Raw genomic sequence first — 20,771 nt, 5'->3', positions numbered from 1 at the left:
CATGGTCACTCTTCTCCCTGTTGTCACTCCAATTTATTAAAACTTACATGAAATGTATCTGGAGGTAAGGGAAAATACCCTTTTAAGTTTGATATTACTCCATCCTGGTTGATAAGTGTTGGGAACCATAATGACTTTTGATGGGTAAACTGAGCAGCTGTGCCACGGAGTGTTGGAAAATTGAGATACACAAAAAAGAAATCAACCACAGAAGGTTTTCTTCTGATCCTGGATTCTTTCTGTTTGGTATCTGGAGCCTTCAAGTCACATATGAAATGAAATATTAATAGTAAAGCAATTATAGATTTATGTGTTTTGTTGGTTATCAAGTAAGCTGGAAGCTCTGTACCCCATGCAATGCTTCAGAGATGTATTGCTTCTAGGAAAACATGCCTGTATTAAACAGCTGAGTTCTTAAATTTCTCAGTATCGTAAAATGGTTTCTATTGGGAAAGAGTTGTAGCTCACTTCAGACTCAAGGTGTAATCACGTTTTATGTTCAAATTATATAGAATTGGTGTATAATGCCACTGTGATGGGATGTTGTATATTTTTCTGCTTTAATTTCTAAGCAAAACAGCAAGACACATTGTGAATAAGTTCAGCAAATGCACCTAAAGTCACTGTATTTTAACTGTAGTCTGATTTAGGTCTAACATGCAATAAATTAATCCAGTTTCAAAGAAATTACAGGCCAGTGACAGCTGCACCATGGTAAGATTACACAAGACTTAGTTTTAAAATGAATCCAGCATCTCCAAAGCTTACATGTGGTGCCATTAAACCGGTGGATGCTGAGAAACCTGGCCTCATCCTGCCATTTCTAACACTAGCAACAGAGAGTGGGGAGGTGTGATACTGAGACACTTGAATTATTTGGGGATGACCCAGCTTTGATTTGGATGCCTTGGTAGCTTGACACAGCGGTCAGGCTATTAAGTCTGATTGGAGCTCAGGGCTTATTAGCTCTGATGTACTGCTGAGGTCATCTGGGCTGTACAGCATCTCAGTTGCAAGCTGAGAGGCCCATATTTGTGCTTGGCATGTAACTTTGACCTCAGATGTCCAGTACGCTTTGGCTGACACATGATTTATGCTAAAATTTTTGAGGCTTTCAGGCTTTAAGAACATTTTTAGAAGTGATGGTTTTGTGAATCCTAGTAAATAATATGAGCCTATTTATGTTAGCGAGCCAAACAGCATAGTGGTCTGTAAAGCATTTTCTGTTTCTATCATTAACAGTTCAACTTTTTAGCACTATTAATACTATTAGTAATATAATTTAAGGACATAAATCACTGCCACGTTCCCTCACCAAACACCACCATGTGTAATATGTATCCTAACTAGTCAAAATTTTCATGTTCTTTTCTAATAAATGGTTTTGGGCATATTTCTGAAAGTTTTGCACATATAACTGGACTGTCCAGCTCTAGAGGTAATGGGTGAAGCAACCCCTTGAGGTAGCTGGCATATGGATGAATAAAGCAGACATTGAACCTTCCAGATGAGAAGAATCTGTGAATTATATCTATGCGAAGACCATGGTTATGTGAGAGTCTTGAAAATGGTGTTGAGGAAAATTGTATGTGAAGATCAAGGTCATACCCTAAGGAATTTGATTTTGAATAAGATTTTTTGCTTTGTGTTTCAGTGACTGTTCCCTCAGCGGTGCCAGCTTGTGAGCCCGAGCCCAAAACTAACGGGCATCATCCATCTTCAAAATTCACTGTTTCCTCACGAGCCTCTATTTTTGCTGCCATGGAAGCCCCTACTCAAGGTCCGCAGACAGTCATGAGTTGGAAAACAGTGATAGTCGTCTTTGTCGTGGTGTTAGTTTACCTGGTGACGGGAGGACTCGTCTTCCATTACCTGGAGCAGCCCTTCGAAAGTATGCAGAAGAACACAATCGCGCTAGAGAAGGCTGACTTTCTTCGGGAGCACACGTGTGTAAATGAGATAGAGCTGGAGACACTGATTCAGGTAGGCCATGTGAAGAAGACAGTATATCTTGGAAGTTAGGATAAACAGCTTGGTGGTTCATTGGTCAACTGAGTTGGCAGGCAACAAAATTGTTCACAGAGCCCTTGGAATGGGCAGACTCTTTCCCAGTCATTTTAAAGTCAAGAAACAGAAATTATGTCTCCAAAACATTGTAAATATAGAATCATAGAATGAGCTGAATTGGAAGGGAGCCATCAGGATCATGGAGTCCAACTCCTGGCTCTATGCAGAACATCCTGAGAATAACACCATGTGCTTGAAAACCTTGTCCAAACACTTCTCAAACTTTGTCAGGCTTGATGCTGTGATCGCTTCCCTGGGGAGCCTGTTTCAGTGCTCAGCCATCCTCTGGGTGAAAAACATTTTCCTGATACCCAACCTCAACCTCTCCCAACTCAGCTTTATGCCATTTGCTTGAATCCTGTCACTGTTCATATAAGTGGAGAGATCGGTGCTTGTATTCACTAGAATAAAGAAAGATGTGTGCAAAGAAAAGCAGAACTTAGTATCTGGAAGAAATTTTTGTGAGAGATGACAAATTTGCAAGACATTTGCCTATTATCTCTGTAAATTTTCAAAAAGTGTTAAGTTATTAATTCTTCCTCCAAATTAAACATGGCAACTGGAAGAGCAAACAGAAAATGATAGGTGGGATTTTTGAAATAAATATTCAACTAAGAATTCTGAACTTACTGGTATATTAACTTACAAGTTTACTATTGTAACTTTTAAATAAATGAAGGATGATGAAGTATACCATTAAAAATAGAAAATACTTGTAATTTAAAAGCTATGAAATCTTTAAGGAAATATTAAGTATGCAAGGATAAGCAGAAATTCTAGTAACATGCACAAAAAGTCTTTCAAAGATAGATTTATCTTTCATTGATTAAAACCTTAAACAAGGAAAATATTAGGGATCTTATGAGACTTCTGAAGAGTATCTTCCGTGTAGAAACCTATCAGTTAGCCTGGAATAAATGAAAATGTGAAGAAATATATTCCAAAGTTGAACTTCAGACTCTTGTTTCAGATCTGAATTCGTGTCCGAGCCTTCCAAGAGCACAGTGTGTTTCCCTCTGGGGTGTTGCACCAGAGCTCTGTTGTGATTTCAGGCTGTTTGAAAGAACACAGAGCTGTCTCCTGGATTATTGTGTCTATCTATCCACCTATGTGAATGAAATTTGTAAGCACTTCTATGACTATATAGGTTTTGGATCAAGGCTGGCTTAGATCACATCCTTCATGCGTCTGCAAAAGACAGGTGAACATGTTAGGCTGCCACTTAAAGACCTTTATGGATTAGGCAAAAGTATTTAAGGAATGGGCTTTCAAAGCTTATTACTTTTGATTATGCCTGAACAAAAATTACTGTCCTTGGTCCTTCAAAAATGCTGTTGGGGAAAAGTGAATAAATGGGAATTTATAATGAGAAGCCCTTAATCACTGTTTGAGGGATGATGAGAATAAATAGAGAGGTAGGGCATATAGAGAAAAGTTATTAAGGAATTAGTTATTAAAAGCTTCTTGCTAATGAGAAGCATCCTAATAATCCTAATAGAGAAACATCTGAGCATGAAAGGCAATTGAAACAACTTTTTGTATGCCTGATAGGAATCTACTTGGAAAAGAATTGTAGAAGGAGATAATCATTATTAGATTAGCATGATCTGTAGAGAGGAATTAAGAGAAGTAGTAAAAAAATGGCAAGAATCTTCTTTTCTTATTAAATTCCTATCCTTGATTACACATAGGGTAGGTACATCCTTTGAGTGGCTCAGCACTCAAGAAGGCTACTATACTTGTCCTTGGAAAAGATTTGTCTTCCTTGTGCTTGGGATCTTACTAGAGGAATTATGGAAACATGAACAAATGAACCAGGCCTTTCTTCCCAGAGAAGGTTTCTGTGTCCTCATCAGTTGCACTAGCTCACATCTATCTTGTTGCCTATGGGCATAACTCTAGACTTTTTCTTGATACATCCATCTTATTTAGTGATCTAAATAAGTATGTAAGAATGTGCCTAATATATTAGTGAAAGCTGGCATGTACTTACTCACACACCAAGGAGGATTCGGGTACAGTGAGGACAACCTACACTCCAGGTGACAGGGAGCTGGCAGTTGTGGACCCCACCCCAGCCTCCACCAGGGAGGATGGCTGGCTGTGAGCAGTCAGGGACATCCCCGAGTCCAGACTATGAGGTGCCTCCCCTGGGATGGGGACAAGCTGAGGCTGGGCCAGGACACCAGCCCACAGATCAGGCCCCAGCTCGACAGAGCCTGTGGCTGGGCAGGGCAGATCTGCAGCAAGCTGGAGTCCAACACTTGTATGGTGCTGTGGGGCAGGGACAGTGAAACCCCAGTAGCTTCTGTTTGGTATAAGGAGAATATAATTGTTCTAATATCCATTGAGAAGAGATACTATTGTGTCCTTATGTTGTGGGGAGAACTCTTGACACCTGGTGATACGGATTAGTGTTCACTGTACTTTTCTCTGGGCGTTGAGTCATATATATTCACAACTAAGCAGCCCAGTATGGAGCCATCCCTCGTTCAAAAGTATTTAAATATTGCTGCCTGAATATCAACAAGTGGAATTGATAAAGCCTATTCCACACTGATATGGAATTGGATTGCACTCTCTTTGGGAATACAGGATTCAGTTGTCCTAGTATCACCACAAATGCTGGGCTTTTGCTGGCAGATTTGCCTTCAGTCCCATGCAGACCATGCACCAGACCACGTCTTTTTGGTTACAGAGGGACTGTAGTATGCTGACACCAAAGGGGGCGAGCGTAAAATACACATCTGTACAATGACAGTGAACCAAACTTAAAATTGTGATCAGAAATACATGTTTTTAAAAACAAATAACATTGAGTGCTTTCATTTACCTTGGTAAATACGGGGCAGCCTTTTTTAAAAGCAGAGTGGTTACATGCCAGGCTAACCTGATTGTGAAACTACAGCACAAGCAAGCTTCAGGCTTGCTTTCTTCACTCCTACCTGCCTGTAGGTAGGTACATTCTTTACTTGAACAGCAAGGAAGACAATTTCATTCCTTTGAGGTATTTCAAGTTATTGCCTTCCCTGAATTTCAAAAGAAGAATTACCATAGGTTGGTACTTATTCATTAAAGAAGATTGCTCTTTCAATTAATAAAGTATACTGAAAAAATATTGTGTACTTGTGTACTGTGCTTGTAGCTCCTTTTGAGAAGGAAGAAGGGATCAGGAGAGGAGTAAGTGTGAAACAGCTTTGGGTACTTTGATGACCTGTTACTTTCAGTGATACTTCAGCTATAAAAATAGCTGAAACTACTAGTTTAAAATGCCTTAAATATGTAAGGTTTGTCAACAGAGTGGTTAGAACTCTGGAAAGCCTATCTGAAGTTTCACAGATTGGAAACTGTAATAAAATTTCGTGGTCTGTGTGAACTGGGAGAGTCTTGCCAGTGACAGTGTTCTTGTTTGAGTTTTGTGTCAGTTTTCATCTAGTAGGATACTTCTGTGAAGGTGGACTTGTGGTGGTAGTAGTAAGGCATCCTTTACTTGTTCCATGACCTGAAACTGAGTGCTGTTAACTGTAGACTGATTTTGTCTTGCTGTTTGCTTTCTATCCTGTCATCGCTGTATGCAAAATGCTATGTATTAAAATATAGCATTGGAATAGTTGGATATTTATAAATGAATGATGTCAGTCAAGCTTTAAAGAAAAAATGAATATATTCAAGATGAGAAGGAAGCCTGAGAATCTCAAAGCTATCTAAGGCAACGGGACACTCCTTCACTTCAGGGGTTAGTGTTTGGCCCTAATAGACTTGCTAAACTGTGTAAACTCAAACGCAATTTAAGTGTAATTAGCTTGCTGACATTCACTCACTGAAAGGGAAGGCAAGCAGCATTCCTTGGCAGAAGAAACATGCCAGGGTAGCTGACAGTGTGTCATGGCCTATTTAAACAGGCAACCTGTCTGTTATGCTGATTTATGCTCTTCTGCATAAACCAACAAATGATCTCTGCTTTAACACCACCTGCAATATGTCAGCAACTGGTACAGAAGCCCTTTCAAAGGGTTTGGTCCTAAACACTTCCTTTCTCTATATCCTTGTTTCTTGAGGTATGGACAGGTGCCTGAGGAACCCTGGCTTCCTGCCCATGTGAAATGCAACCAGTACAGCCTGAAGCTTGCTTGTGCTGTAGTTTCACAATCAGGTTAGCCTGGCATGTAACCACTCTGCTTTTAAAGAAGGCTGCCCCGTACTGATCTCTATAGATATAGCTGTCTCTGTTCTTGCCCATGTGCCTCTTCTCCCACTCCTTTCCCTTTTTGTGGGGCAATGTGATGAATAACTAAAAACTGGAAGTAGATTAGCTGAAACCAGCCCAAGCTAAAAAAGCACTAGAGGAATATTTATGAGCATGAAGTCAGTTGGAAATATAGGCAAAAAATGAGTGAGAAAAAGTGCAAAAAAGAGGAAGAAAAGAAAAAAGTATGGTAAATTAGCCATTGGAGGGAAGAGATTAATGAAAAGTGAATCATGAAGGCTAGGGAGAGAAGTGGTGTTAGATCAATGTATTTAAAAGTCAGTGCTAAAACCACAAGCGAATGTGAGGTTATAGAGAAGATCAGGAGAGAAATCATAGACATGAACAGGTGAGAAATGGGACAATGGTAAAATAAAATGGTTACCCTTGCTTTGCACATGGACTGTATAGGAAAAGGTGAAATATAAAATCACAGTGACAATTTATAGATCATAAGTCAGAGGGGAAAAAAGAAGTGATTAAAAAAATGGAAAAAGTGAAAACAAACCTGTATTGATCGGTGAGAATTCTGTGTGGACAACGACAAAGAAAGAGAGGATGTAAGAGGTAGCACTTTGCTTCTCCTGTTGAGTCCAGCGAGAAGTTCACCAAAACTACCAAGGCTAAAGACTAGTGGCAATATTTAGAAGGAGGAGCAAATACCAGAGTGAGAGAAGAGGAAAAGATCTGGCAGTAGTGTGAGTAGCGTGATAACAGCAACATAAAGTGAGGTTGCAGCAGAATGGGAGAAAGGCAAAGAGCTGGAAATGTTAAGAGGCAGAAAGAGAAAAGCTTAGTTCCTTTGCAGTGGTTTTGTGGTAATTAAACTTAGTTGGGAACATTTGTGAAGGATAAAGGCAGTAATTTTAGCTGTTGTTCCAAGGTAAGGTCTGAGTTTCTCTATGATGGACAGTAACTTGCATGAGATCTACAAGCAACTAGAGAATATGTGCCAAAGGGAATCTCAAAAGTGAACTTAGAGCAATTCAGATGAATATATATATATATACACACCCCATATTTTTTCTCTAGTTAGCATAAAATATAAATTAATCAATTATTAATTGTCTGGAAATTAAAATCCTTGGCTGACTAGCTTCAGTTGACTTCACAAATGTTATTTGTATTTACCACCCTTCTAGCTGCTTCTAACATCAGCTGTTCCCCCTGGGGAATTTTTCCTTTGGCAGTACTTGCTTCAAGAATGGTATTTATGAATCAATTTGTGGTGTCAGTCCTCTACTTCTCAGCTTCTTTGTTTTGTCATTTTTTAATGCATTGTATCTTTCTTCCACCTTAATGGCTATTCAGTTCAGTCATATATTCAACGTTTGCGTACAGCAGATGCTACTATACTTTGAGCACATATTGAAAAGCTTAAACCTAAGCTGTTTCCATGGTCCTAGAAATTTCCCTTTGTAGCCTATACCAGCTTGCATAGGATACAGTGAGACATGCATAAGGCTGATTTGTTGTCTCTTTGCAGCATGCTGTTGATGCTGATAATGCAGGAGTCAGTCCTGTAGGACCTTCTTCTAACACCAGCAGTCACTGGGACCTTGGAGGTGCCTTTTTCTTTGCTGGAACAGTCATCACAACTATAGGTATGTTTATTTTTTAAAATACATTGTCACACTGAGACCTGAATAATGAAATAAATTTGAGGAAGGTAGACCACAAAGAAATAAAGTAGCTGAACCGTATTCCTCTCGGTTTGCAGAAGGCATGCCTCTGGGTATGTGCCAAGGGCATTAGGTCTCTAGGGAAGTGTCAGAAGCAGTTTACACAATTAGGATAGAACAGCAATGCTGAGCTGAAAACAGGTAATACTGATGCAGGCTTTATAACCCTGTTCTTGATGTAGATGCACACAGTCTCAATTTTCACTAAAAAGATGAAGAAGCATACCCAGTGAAATTCTATGGTTGTTGGGAATTTGGATTTTAATGTTATAGATGAATTTGCCCATAAGGGTAACTTTCTTCCTAAGTACATCAGCTAATTTTGGCTTATGCTCTGAAGTTTAATATCAGCAATTCTTCTCATATCCTACTCCCTGTAACTGGAAATATATTCCCATCAGTATTACATCCTTTCTAAAATCCTTACTCGCTTTCATATTAATAATTGGAAGGAATTCCACAAATTGTACATTGTGTAAAAAAATCCACCTTTTTTCATTTTAGAATTCATAGCCTTGAAATATTGATGAATTTTTGTGTATTAAATGAAGGGGTATATTGAACTGCTCTATTCACTTTTCTTGAACCACTAATTTTACTAAGATAATTCATGCCCTTATCATCTGTCTCTCCATGCATTGTGTCCCATGTAATAAGTCTCTTGATCTCTGAATGTTAGCCTTAGATATCCTAAGGTTTTCATTCTCTCCTCTGTAAAGCCAGTTCATCTCTTGAAGAGTGTTCAGCCAGCTGGGATTTCAGAGGATAGTCTGAAGGAAGAAGAAAATAAACCAATAACATTGATGATAAAGTTAATCCCCTAATAATTATAGAGTAGTTTTACAATTTTAAGCTTGATCTCAGTGCTGTCATAGTTAGAGAGCAAGAGATCTGATTATTTGGAAACAACTGGCAAATTGTTGCTCTTTGTTTGCATTGCCTTTGAGTATTATTCTGCTTTAAATAGTGGATAAAGTGATTCTCCACAGTGCTGTGATGCACGCACTGGTGACCGTACAGACAAATAACCTGACAATCACATAACCCTTCACTGAAGTGTGAGAATCTGACTAAATTCTGCAGGTTTTTTATGCGGGTAATATAACAAAAAAATCCTGTGGCAATGAGAATACTTGCTGCAGTGATCATCTCAAACTGGAGTCTGTGCCTTTGGCTCTGCCTTTTCTTTGTTGTCAGAGTGAGGAGGAAAGAGTGATTGTATAGAGCCTCTCTGTGTTCCTCTATATATTAAGCTACATTGCCATGTATTTTTAATGGTAGCATAAAACCAGCGGGTGGCAAGAAAGGAAACATTTCTGACTCAAATGTAAGAAAACCCTTTCTTAATATTTGTTTACTCAATAGACCCAAGCGACAAGCTTTTAAAATACTCATTAAAATAAATGCCACTGTGTAGGCATAGTTTATTTAGGTATATTCATTGACATTTGCTATTTAAATAAAGTATTGAAAAGACCTTGGATTTTTGCCCATATTTGTTTTAAATTCTTCATGAATGAGACTTTTATAGGCTGCATAAAGTCTGTGTATTTTGTCAGGAAATAAAAATGACTTTAGTTTATCCACCAGAGAGGCCTGTTAGGGCTCCTCTTAGGCAGAAAATCAGCAGACTAGCTGGTCAACTGCAGTCCAGTGACCTGTGGAGCCTGGAATTTTTTTGACTATTAGGAGAAATCTGGGATCATGAAAAGGACAGTAGGTTATGGGACACACAGTGTTGTATGTCAGCATAGTTCTTTCACCATCCCATGACAGAGAGATATATCCAGTGCCAGTGTCACCAACCTAACAGGATGAGGACCAGACACTCTCTTAGATCTCCACTTCTCTGGATGCTTTGTTTTATCAGTGATTTGTGACTGTGTGATAATCTTTAATATTCTACTACTTATGTGTAGTTAGAATTCAAATATCTATAACATTTCAATAAAGATACTTGATCTTAAATAAAAAGTTGCAAATATTACTGTCACAATTCTTGGTTTTTTTCTCTGTAACATTTTAACAGAAATACTATGGCTACTGGAGTCATAATGCTCTACTGAATAAAGAGTTCAAGGGCAGATTTGCATAGTGTGGGTACAGTTTGGAGGCTCCAGTGTAACTGGTCAGTATGATGAAGGGCTTAGGAAATTATGAGCTAACTACTGAAAATAATTATTTCCAGGTGAATCACACTCCCATCAGGAAACCGTTGGCACAGGCCAAGAGGAGCAGCAGCGTGCAGGCACTAGGCCAGCATGGAGGGATTTTTGTGCCATGATGTCAAGCTAGATTAATTAATTAAACAACAGTTTTAGATAGGCTGAATCTATAGAAAATCTGGGTAACTGAGGCTAAAAGAAGAATGGAATAGCAGTGAGTAGCTTGCCTGGGAAATGACATCATGCCATGGAAAGTCTATAAATAGGAATTACAGATATGCCTGCAGGAAGAGCAGTGTTTTAAATACTATTAGTTTTTTTCTAAAAAGCTGTGTATAAGTTATGAGAGTCTGACAATTGTTTTTCTCCTCAGGGTATGGGAAGATGGCCCCAAGCACTGTTGGAGGCAAGGTTTTCTGCATCCTGTATGCCATTTTTGGGATTCCACTGTTTGGCTTCTTGCTGGCTGGGATTGGAGACCAACTTGGAACCATCTTTGGGAAGGGTATTGCAAGGGTGGAAAAAGTTTTCAGAGTAAGTTCACTGTCAGTTTTTTGCTGGTGTTGTATAGCTCTTAATTCTGTTGCTATTAGCCCTGCAGCCCTTTTTGCATATTGGGCACCATGAAATATTTACATGTCTAGTTGAGATTATGGTTAATGTCCTTAAGGGCCTCTGTAGCCAGTGGAGAAAAACAGACTTCTCTAGATGGTGATGCAGGGGTTATAGGTCTTGCTCTGAATTTCCTTTATGAGGGTATCTCTGGGGAATGTATCTCCTAAGCTATGTTCTTTACAAGGAATGGTTGTAAAACAGCCTTCAAAACACTACAGGTTGCTTTGGACATATATGTTCGTTCACTGAAAACAGAGAGAAGGTAGTGGTAGTGTAACTTCCGGAGGAACAGGAATGCGGAGTAGGTCCTGACTGTATTACTAATAAAGCCTAAAAGACTTGGAAAGTAAGGTTGCTGCTGTGAATGTGAACTTGGGAAGAGAGATGGCTGAGTGATGTGTCTTCACTGCAAGCAGACAGATGTGTTGGAGTACATCTGCAGCTCTATGACAAAAAACTGCTGTAATGCCAATAACTGAAATCATCTTTACGATATTTACCTCTGTGTCTTCCCTAAATTTTTGTATAGACTTTCTCATACGTAGTTTCCCTTTTTCGTTGCCAGTACCCTCTGTTTTTGAGTCTGTATCATTGTAAGCAGTTTATTCACAAGCAGTGCCAATGGTTCACCTCAAGGATTCTCTGTTTGAGGCAGAAGGTATAGAAGTGACCTTCATGATGCTTCCCTTGGAGGTGACATAACAGAAGATAAGAATTTCCAGGGACTGAGTGGATGAGAAGCTGTCCAAGCTGGTTAGTTTAATAGGCATCTGTTTCTAAAACATTCCCACAGATGAGAGCAAATTAGTTGTAACTATCTTTGAAAGGAAGTAATTAAGTATTAGACTGGAGTATGAGCAATTTCCTTTTTGATTAAATGACAGTGGAGTGTCCCAGACCAGCCATAAGTAGTATCTCTCAGACTAAATGTGGAAAAAGGTGACTAGTGATTATGGGTGAGTAAGCATCTACATGCCTGTCTGGGGAGCACTTGAAAAGGGCCTGTATTTTCATTAAATGAAAATAAGGTTATTCAAAAGTGTCTCAGGTTAGTTCTGCAAAAACAGAAGTAGCAAGATCCCTAGTTTCTGTTTTGCCTACCATTTTATTATACTTGCTTCTCTTCAGTGGAGTCTCTGAACCTTCCAGCCTGCTTCTGCCCAAAAAAACCAACAATCTTGAAGTGATGATGTGAGTGGAGAGTCAGATAACTTTGATTAATTGTCTGCTGAGTGACTTTCCTAGTGACATGGAAAGACCAGTAAAGTGTCAGCATGATAGTTAATGGTTAATCAGAGAATCACAGCATGGTTGGGGTTGGAAGGGACCTCCCTGCTAAAGCATAATACATACTCAAAGTATTTTGAGATTCACAGATGAACGTTGATACTAATATTTCATACAGAATATAGCCCTTTGGAAAATAATGTGAGTTCTCTTGGTATTCCAAGTATTCCTTCCTTTTCTTGAGTTAATGCAGTTGCTTGCTGTTTATAGCCATCTAAACTATTTGTTTTTCTCCTTGGTACTTTGTCAGCTTCCAGAGGAATTTAGAGATCTGTGGTCTTCTTGTTTAGCAAAGATGTATGTTTATTCCTTTGATTTTGATTCTCATAAATCCATTACATCTATTCTTTTGTGATTTGGTGTACAGAGTTATACATAATTTCCTTCATTATTCTTAGTAATGGGTTTCAGCTATTTGAAATATTCCTGATAGAGTTTACAATTTACATGCATCTTAATAACTAAATACCAATAGCTTCATTTTAAATTATTATTTACGTAACATTTTACATATGCAGGATATAATAATCATTATAATGTTAGTAATTATATAATTTATTATCACATTGTGTTTACATGTTTAGGCTTCATAAATATTCGGATCTGATCAGGTGAACCCACAAGTGGAGTAACAGTTCTTGATTTAATTCTGAGCACTAACAAAATTTAATTCAATATGTAACTCCTGTATCTTACTTCGTAATTGTCTCCTGAATGCATTCAAATTCAGCATGTTTGTGGGTGTAAAAGAACCTGCTACAACCTTTAAAGAAGGAACATAAAAATTAGGAGAATAGTTAGCAAGAAACTAAAAGGAACAGACATAGGCTAAAAAGATACTAAAAAAGCATAATATAATGTTGTGTGGTGTGCCTGACAAATACTGAGTGTGTATCAATGATCTGGTGATATTGCAAACTGAATTTTCAAAAAACTTGTGACAAGTTTCTCATAAAAGGCATGTTGTTTTGAAAAGCAGTTAACAGAAATGGAAATCAGTGCTAGGTCTCCCCCCCGGGCCTTTTAGTGGAGTCTCTAAGATGGAATTCACTAGCTACCTGTATTATTTGTCCTCAAGGTCAATTTGGGATAGTCCAGTTTCTTGTAGAAAGAATGGGAAGAAACTGCATGTGTATACTGCATCAAGTTTCCATGTTCATATGCCTCAGCACTTTGCTTCTGCCTGTATCCAGTTGACTCTGTTTATCCCATTCACTCCTAGTGCTTGTCTGGTGTCAGGGCAGCCAAGAGTTCCTGAAATCCTTGCAACTTTGTCATTGTCTGTAGAGGTAGATGGGATTTGAAGGCAACTTGATCTTTCATTGAGGTTAGGATATTTCTGAAGCTAGGTAAGAGGCAGTGTGCATACACTGGCAGATGGGGAGCAGAGGAAGATTTCTCTGTTGGCACAGCAGTCTTTTCACCCAAAGCATTTCCTTAACAAGTCTCTCGCGCTATCCAACATGAGCATGGAGCCCATGCCACACAAGGGACAGCTTGCCTCTGGCATTCCCTGCCATAGCTGCAAAGATGAAAGGAGGATTCCTCCCAGAAGAGTTGTGCTAGTGCACTTCTGCTGCCTCTGAAATGACCTGTGCAGAGCCCCACCAAACCTACCTTAATTAGCAGACAAATGAGGGCCTTAGAATCCACATTTAGCTGTTGCAGTGATCAGCCCACGCATTCTGTGAGAATTTTAAGAACAATTTGAACTCCATGAAGTTAGAAAGAGACCTGCTCTTATCAAATACACAGTACCCTCACAGTATTGACAGAATATTTCACCAGAGGAGCTGGACACATGCCACCACTCATCTTGAAATCCAAAATGTTGCCACTAATTTCAGTGTGTAACTAACCAGGGAAACAACTATTCATTTGTGACTAGGTAGGGCTGGAAGTATTTAATTGCAAAGTAATGCTTTGTGAAAACTGGAACTTTTCATGTACCATTTAGGAAAGGGAAGCACTGGCAGAGTGATGCTGTGTGGGATATGAGGAGGTATCCTGAACACCATGCATTGATTAGTCTATGCCATCTGTCCTACTGGAGTAATTATGTTTGGTACAAGTAAATAAATATCAACCTGGTCAGAGATGTAAACCAAAGCTTCCCCCACACAAGCCCTATCTTCTCAGCTACTGATTATTCCCATCTTCAGTAATCTGGGGGAGAACCTGGGTCCTAGTCTGGTCTTACATACATACAAGTCTGATTCTCCAGAAAATGGGTATGTACAGGGCCACGAGATTCACTATATACACTGATCACAAACATTCAATGTCTAGGTCCAGTGATGAATCAGTTCTCCCAGCACATCTGGGAAAAGCAAGTACACACTTAAAATCTAATTAAAAAAGTGGCAATTCCTATAAATAGTTTTTCACCTGGTGAAGCTTTCCAGACACAACAGAAATGAAATATGCATTTCAAGGTGACATAAAACCATAAAAGTAGTATTTTTGTCTTACAGATATGAGGGATCTTATGAACAACCTGTGAATGTGTCTATAATAAACAGTACAACAAGCTCCATTCTTTAGGCTTGCTCTGTACACACAGGGACTGCAACCATCTAAAGATAGAAAGGAAAGCACTCCATAGGCAGAGCACACTGTTACAGAACACGGCAGCTGTCATTATCATGTGTTAAATATAGGCTAAATTCAGATAGTCTTTATTCAAACTTTGAATGAGTATTTAGATTCTCACAAGTAGATGAGATTAGCATAACCTGAAGATCTTCCCTCATCTTGCAGTTCAGTACAGATGCAGGCACTCAGCTTGGGTACTGTGTGCTTCTGAGAGCACTTCAGGATTTTATGGCTTCTGAGGTAAAGCCATTGTGAACACAGTTCCTGGATTTGGTTACTGCTTTCACTCCTGGTTTACAGCAGGAGGCAGGGGATGGGTCTGGCAGCACAACTGGTAGAGTGTGAATTGCAATACAGGGATGTGAAAGAGCAGCCAGAGACATGGGTGGTAGCAAGGCTGCACCACTGAAAATACTTTGTGCTGAAAGGCAATGCCTCTGTAAGCAACTCAGGCTTCACTGAAGCAGGGACTTGTCAGAACAGACACATCTGCTAACCTGTCTTTCAGGGTTCAGCTTAGGAACATGTTTTGCTCCAATTTTAAGACATGTGGTGTGAAAGTGATCTACACTTTTAAAATTTTTTTTCTGAAAGACAGCAGTACATATCACCTAACCTTAGAACAGTCCTAGGAAAAGTAGTTCTCAGTTATCAGATGAGGCTGGGGGAGAGGAGTGAGAGTAGTCCAACTGAGCTGGTGAAAAGCTTCCTTTTAGCAACTGCCAAAGCTCTACCTTTCCTAAACTTTGTTGTTTGTCTTTCTGAATACATGCGATTTACCCTAGCTACCCTTTTTCTTAGAGATTCAACTCCCTTCTAGAGATTTTTGGCTTCTTTGGTCTCTTTTCTTGCTGTGAAGTGACAGGAATTGTTTTTACTAATATCCTCCCTAAAAATGAATGGAAAACAGAACCAGGGAAAGAAACTTTGTATGAGAGAGTAACTGGGCAGAGGAGGAACGCTTAAAAATACAGTCTTTTTAACTAGTCTCCCCTCTGTCCATCCATTTGCTCTATTATCTCTCCTCTTTCTCTTTCCTCCTCTTCTTTCCCTTGGCTCACATCAAAACTGTCAGCATTATATCTGACACCAGTGCAGGACTGATGAGATGTCAGCAGTTTGCTACTCAAAGAAGTTATTTGAGGTTTCCTTGAAGTACCACATTTACCTCTTCTTCCCTAGGGCTTCCCATAGCCCAGGGTCCTCCCAGAGAGATCCCATCTTGCACTTTCCCTTCCAGCCCCATATCAGCATAATCAGTCAGTCTTGTGAGAAGTGGCTGAGGGAGGTGGAGTTGTTACCTTGGAGGAAAGGAGGCTTGTGGATGACCTTATCACTATCTACAACTGCTAAGTGGGGATCAGTCTCTTCACCCAGGTAACAAGTAATAGGACAAGAGAAAATGGCCTCAAGGGGAGGTTTAGATTGGATATTAGGAAAAATTTATTCACTGGAAGGGTTGTCAAGCAATGGAATGAGCTGCTCAGGGAAGTGGTGGAATCACCATCCCTAGAAGTATTTAAAAGACATACAGATATGCTATTCGTGGACATGGTTTAGTGGTGGAATTGGCAGTGTCTGGTTAATGGTTGGACTTGATGATCTGATAGATCTTTTCCAACCTAAATGATTCTTTGATTATATGGCAGAGGGAATTTTCCCTCCTAATTCCTAGAATTCCCTGTCACCAGCAGAAGTAATGTTTCTCATGAAATTAGTTAGATATCAGCAGGAAAACTTAAAGGAAGAAATTATGCAAAGGCTTTCCTCGCACATAAGATGACCTTGTTACAGAAAGACCAAAGGTGATGTAGCCTTGGAGAGAATGATTATGCAGAGCATGGAGTATGCTGACTAAAAATATTTTGCATTTGATTCCTGTGATTCTGTGCCTCTCTCACAAGTTGGGAATTTGGTCTTTGAAGCTACTTCTGTTTTGCTCAGGGAAAAAACTTATCTGCCTGGTGAGAGCTTGTAGATATAGAAAGAAGTGGTTTACAGCACTGATTTACAAACCCAGAACAAATGCATGTAAACAGTCTCAGCTCACGATCTGTTCTTTTGCCTGTAACACCTTAAAGGTCCATCTGAGAGTCACACTTCTCTGAGCAAGGTTAAAAAAGGGGTGCTTGTGGGTCAACAAAGGATTAGTTTATGTGTGTAGATACTTATGTGTATCTACATAAGTAGATGTAGGTGTTTGTTTCAAGTAGGCATGCATCTGAATGTGCATTTCAAATCTTAGCATCCTGAAATTTAGGAGTGATTTAAAATAAAATCTGCTCCCAGATCTGAATTTTGCGGTTAGTTAACACTAGGTTTATGGGTACACACATAGCCAAACAGAAGAGATTTGCACACATAACAGAAGAGATTTGCAGCCAATGTGTTTTTCTTCATAATCCTGATAAAGCATATTTGGCTAAAAATTAACTTTATAACATAAGAATAATAAAAAATGTTTTTACATTCTAGTGCTTGCTATCAATACATCCATAGTGCCTCACTAATATGATGAGCATTTTAATTTCATTTTCAGTTCTGTTTTAAATCTGAAGACATGCATTTGTAAATTATGATAAAAGTGAAATTAAGGAATGCAGGTACTGTAAGAATCCACAAATTGCAGCAACTGTGTAGGTTCTATACAAAGAGCATGGCAGAAAGAGCAGCTTGGAAGAGCAAAATACAGCAGCTAGCATGGTGAGCAAGATGCACCATGCTCTGAAAATGCTCTGCCTCTGTTTATTTCAGCTTGTCTTCCTTGTCAAACTTTATTTAGACCAAAAGAAACTGTCTTTAAAAACACAGTCAGTGCTGAGATGTTAGACTCTTTGGGATAATTTGTCTCTTGCAGTTTAAGGCTGATGTGCTCTCCTCAGGAAAACAGACTTTGGGACAATGACTTTTGAAGCATATGGAGATTTAAACAGTGTTTATCCCACCACACTGGAGATACTGGTTGTGAACCAGTTCTGATGGGTGCACTCCTCTCTCCATCCTCTTGAAAAGGAGTTTCAGCAATGCAGAAACAATAGCGTGTGGTGAGGAAGAATGTTTCAATCCTTTCAAAAAGTGTTGTCTGACAACTGTTTAAGTCAAACTCCTGAAATCCGGGACTTCATTGTCAAGATGTGTGCTCCAGCTTGGAAAACTCTAGTTGCATTTTCCTCTGGTTCATCAGTAACATGCCTGTTACAAAGAGAACTGCTAATTTCTCTCTGTACTCTACAAATATATGCCTTTCTCTGCTCCTTCCCACCTTGGCTCTCCTTTACAAGTGTAGTTCTAATTACTTTTCCTGGATGCAAAGCAAACCAGTCAGGGCCATCCGGACACTTCACTGGAGTATATCTAGCAATGGCAGAAGTGTGACTGAAGGCTCTTATGAAGTTGAACTGGAGTATGAAGGGCAGGCTTGGTATTTTTACAATGCCTATGTCTGAAATACTTTTCTCCTTGAGATACTGCAGGCCACATATTTTTTTATGTTTCCAATCTGTGCTTTAATTATGGTGATGGAAAGATAGCAGGAAGTTTTGTTTTAGCTTTTGATCATCACCCGCTTTAGTAGTTCTCATGCTCCAGTGCCAATAAAACATCCAAGCAAAAAATAATCCTCTGGGTGAACAAAACAACTGATGGTGCAGGTTGTGACTTCATTATGTGTGGTGACTCTTCATCAGCCAGAGCCAAATTTGTCTCTGAATTCTTTATTTGGTTCAGCCGTTGTCTTGAATATGTTGATTTTACTCTTCGCATGTCTTACCCCCTCCATTATATTTGGGTTCTAGGAAAGTCTTTCTGCATGGGCCTAAGATAGTATGCTATACAAAAAATTAATAAAAAATCCCAGCTTTTGACATTTTATGCCCTCTAACTGGGTATTTAATTCAGTTAGTGATGCTTATAGCTATTCTACACCAAGAAAAGAAACTTAAGTGTAGCAGACCTTTTGCTGACTTGTTCTTATCCTCTGGTCTTTGATGGTGAGTATGTTATGTCTAAAGTTTTCATGAGCTGGCAGTGTAACACATCCTTCTTTAATTCTTCAAGTCAATAACATCTTGAAAATTGGCATATAATTTAAGGGTTAATATTAACTCGAACAGATAAATTCAGATCTTGACATCTTTGAAAGATCTTTTAAATGTTTTCATTTTATCTACAATGTCTGAGGGTTTGCAAGAGGTATAGCATCAGCCTGAGGCGTCTTCAAAGAGAGGATCATGAAAGGTCTTGAAATGAGTCTACCTGTAAAGAGAGCCCCAGGAGGTATTGAGCTTGGTGGTAGTTGAAAGGGCATAGAAAGAGAATTCAGCAGCTCTAAGATTTGAAAACATGTCAACCCCAGGAAGAGATAATAATTGCTCTAATTTTAGAATCAAATCAATCTCTCTAAAAACTTGATAGTGTAAACATGGAAAGAAAGACTGTTCTAAACACAGGCTTTAAAACTAGCTTAAATCCAGAGTATAGTGTTGTCCGGAAATATCAAGCCAGTCCCAGTGCACCAAAACTGAAACACAATATGCGTTGAAGTCCATCGCCCAAAGTAATTATCACTGGCATTACTGTATCATCTCTTTCTCTTTTCATTTTTTCTTCTTAATTATTTAAAACTATTAGAGGCTCAAGCTTTCACTAATTCTTCTCACTAGAGTCATACTTTTGTCACTGAGCTGCAGTGTTCATAACATTTTGCAGCTCTTAGAAACAGAATATTACCCAAAAAATGGTCAAGAATCCATGATTAATACAAAGGCTTTATCACTGTTCAGGTATCTGCCTATTGCAGTAAATTGTAATAGTTCATTTTTCTTTTGGGATGCAATTTTCATTGTATTGCTTTCTGATTGTGGATAGACAGCAGCTAGTATAGTATATAAACACAAGATCTTCTGTTATCTTCGGGTTTTTTCTTCATCTGCTTTAGTCCTTTTTTTCTTTGTAGGGTGCTTAATATTTTAGCACCTGTTTGACTGTTTACACAGAAGTAATGAATAAACCAAAGACAGGTGTAGCAGGCAATTAGTGGTTAAAAAGTTAAGAGCAAAGTAAGAGAGTATTTGACAATTGACACTGAGAAAAAGGGTTTTCAAACCCTTCTATGGGTAATGGATTGATCTGGAGATGATGATTTAATTTATCATCCTTAAGAACATAAAAACAATAGAATAATGAGGAATTAAGTGTTCAGGAAGGAGTTTTCTTCCACTGTTAATATACTCAGGCTATTTTTTTATGTACATCAGGGATAATTTCTGGAATATGTTCTCTGTCTTTTTGCTCCCTTTGTCTGTTTATTTTCTGGTTTTTTGTGGTGAACAAAGATAAGTACTATTTCTTTCTCTATATCAAAGGCCAATCTTTGTCGCTTCTTGGCTTGAAACCAAGTTAGTATTCAGAATGATTTGAGTATAAGTAGTGGTAAGGAGTTGCATTTCCATGCAGAGCCTTCTAATTAGGGAAGTGAGTTCAATGGTGTTTGTGTTTTGAAATGTTCAGGAACCACTATTCTAGAAAGTGAAACTATACCTGCTTGCCTCCTGCTATAATTAGTATTAGTCACATAACTTTTAGTTGCAGTGAAGTGCACTGGAAATAAACCCTGTGAGTCAGAAGCAATTCTTTCTCATGAAACACCAGACAAACAGGAGATGAAAGCATGATTAAGAGTTTACTGAGCAGCTAGGGTTTCTTACATACTCTATAGGAAGCTTAGCAAGTAAGATACTCCAATGGGAGTTGCTGATTAATGCCAAAGAATATGTGAACTTTCCAAGCAGCAGCCTGAAATTTAAAGTCTCTTCTAAGCATTGGTAGTGAATAACCTCCTTTTCTTTTTGCCTAAAGTTTTGGTCATATTGCTGTGGAAATTTCTCTGTGTTCCTGACTGTGCAGTGCTGAAGTACCAAATCATGTGTGCCTGGTTTTTGATGAAAGTGTTACTATCTCTGAAAAATTCAAGATTGTTTAAGTTTGCAATGTAAGGAATAAAGGAAAAACAAGACAGAAATGCAACTGCAACACAAAAGTCAGTGATTGTTGATATCCCCTAGAGCCATTCTAGTTAATGTTGTTCAGAATATCCTCCAGAACTCTTGCGGACAG

At 38.8% G+C, this 20,771-nt stretch overlaps 1 protein-coding gene across 5 annotated transcripts in view; it reads left to right on the top strand.

Annotated features, from left to right (window-relative positions):
- KCNK10 (potassium two pore domain channel subfamily K member 10) overlaps positions 1-20,771 on the top strand; it is a 67,260-nt gene that overhangs the window by 28,590 nt on the left and 17,899 nt on the right. For all 5 annotated transcript variants that reach the window (XM_064658917.1, XM_064658918.1, XM_064658919.1 and 2 more), the window contains 3 exons: positions 1,655-1,983; positions 7,800-7,917; positions 10,534-10,694. In XM_064658917.1, the coding sequence (XP_064514987.1) occupies positions 1,655-1,983; positions 7,800-7,917; positions 10,534-10,694 (608 nt within the window). The remainder of the gene's footprint in view (positions 1-1,654; positions 1,984-7,799; positions 7,918-10,533; positions 10,695-20,771) is intronic.

Source organism: Pseudopipra pipra, chromosome 6, assembly GCF_036250125.1.
Source record: "Pseudopipra pipra isolate bDixPip1 chromosome 6, bDixPip1.hap1, whole genome shotgun sequence".
In the NCBI taxonomy this organism is placed as follows: Eukaryota; Metazoa; Chordata; class Aves; order Passeriformes; family Pipridae; genus Pseudopipra; species Pseudopipra pipra.
The sequence above is the reverse complement of the archived record's forward strand: the minus strand, read 5'-3'. Positions and strand labels throughout refer to the sequence as shown.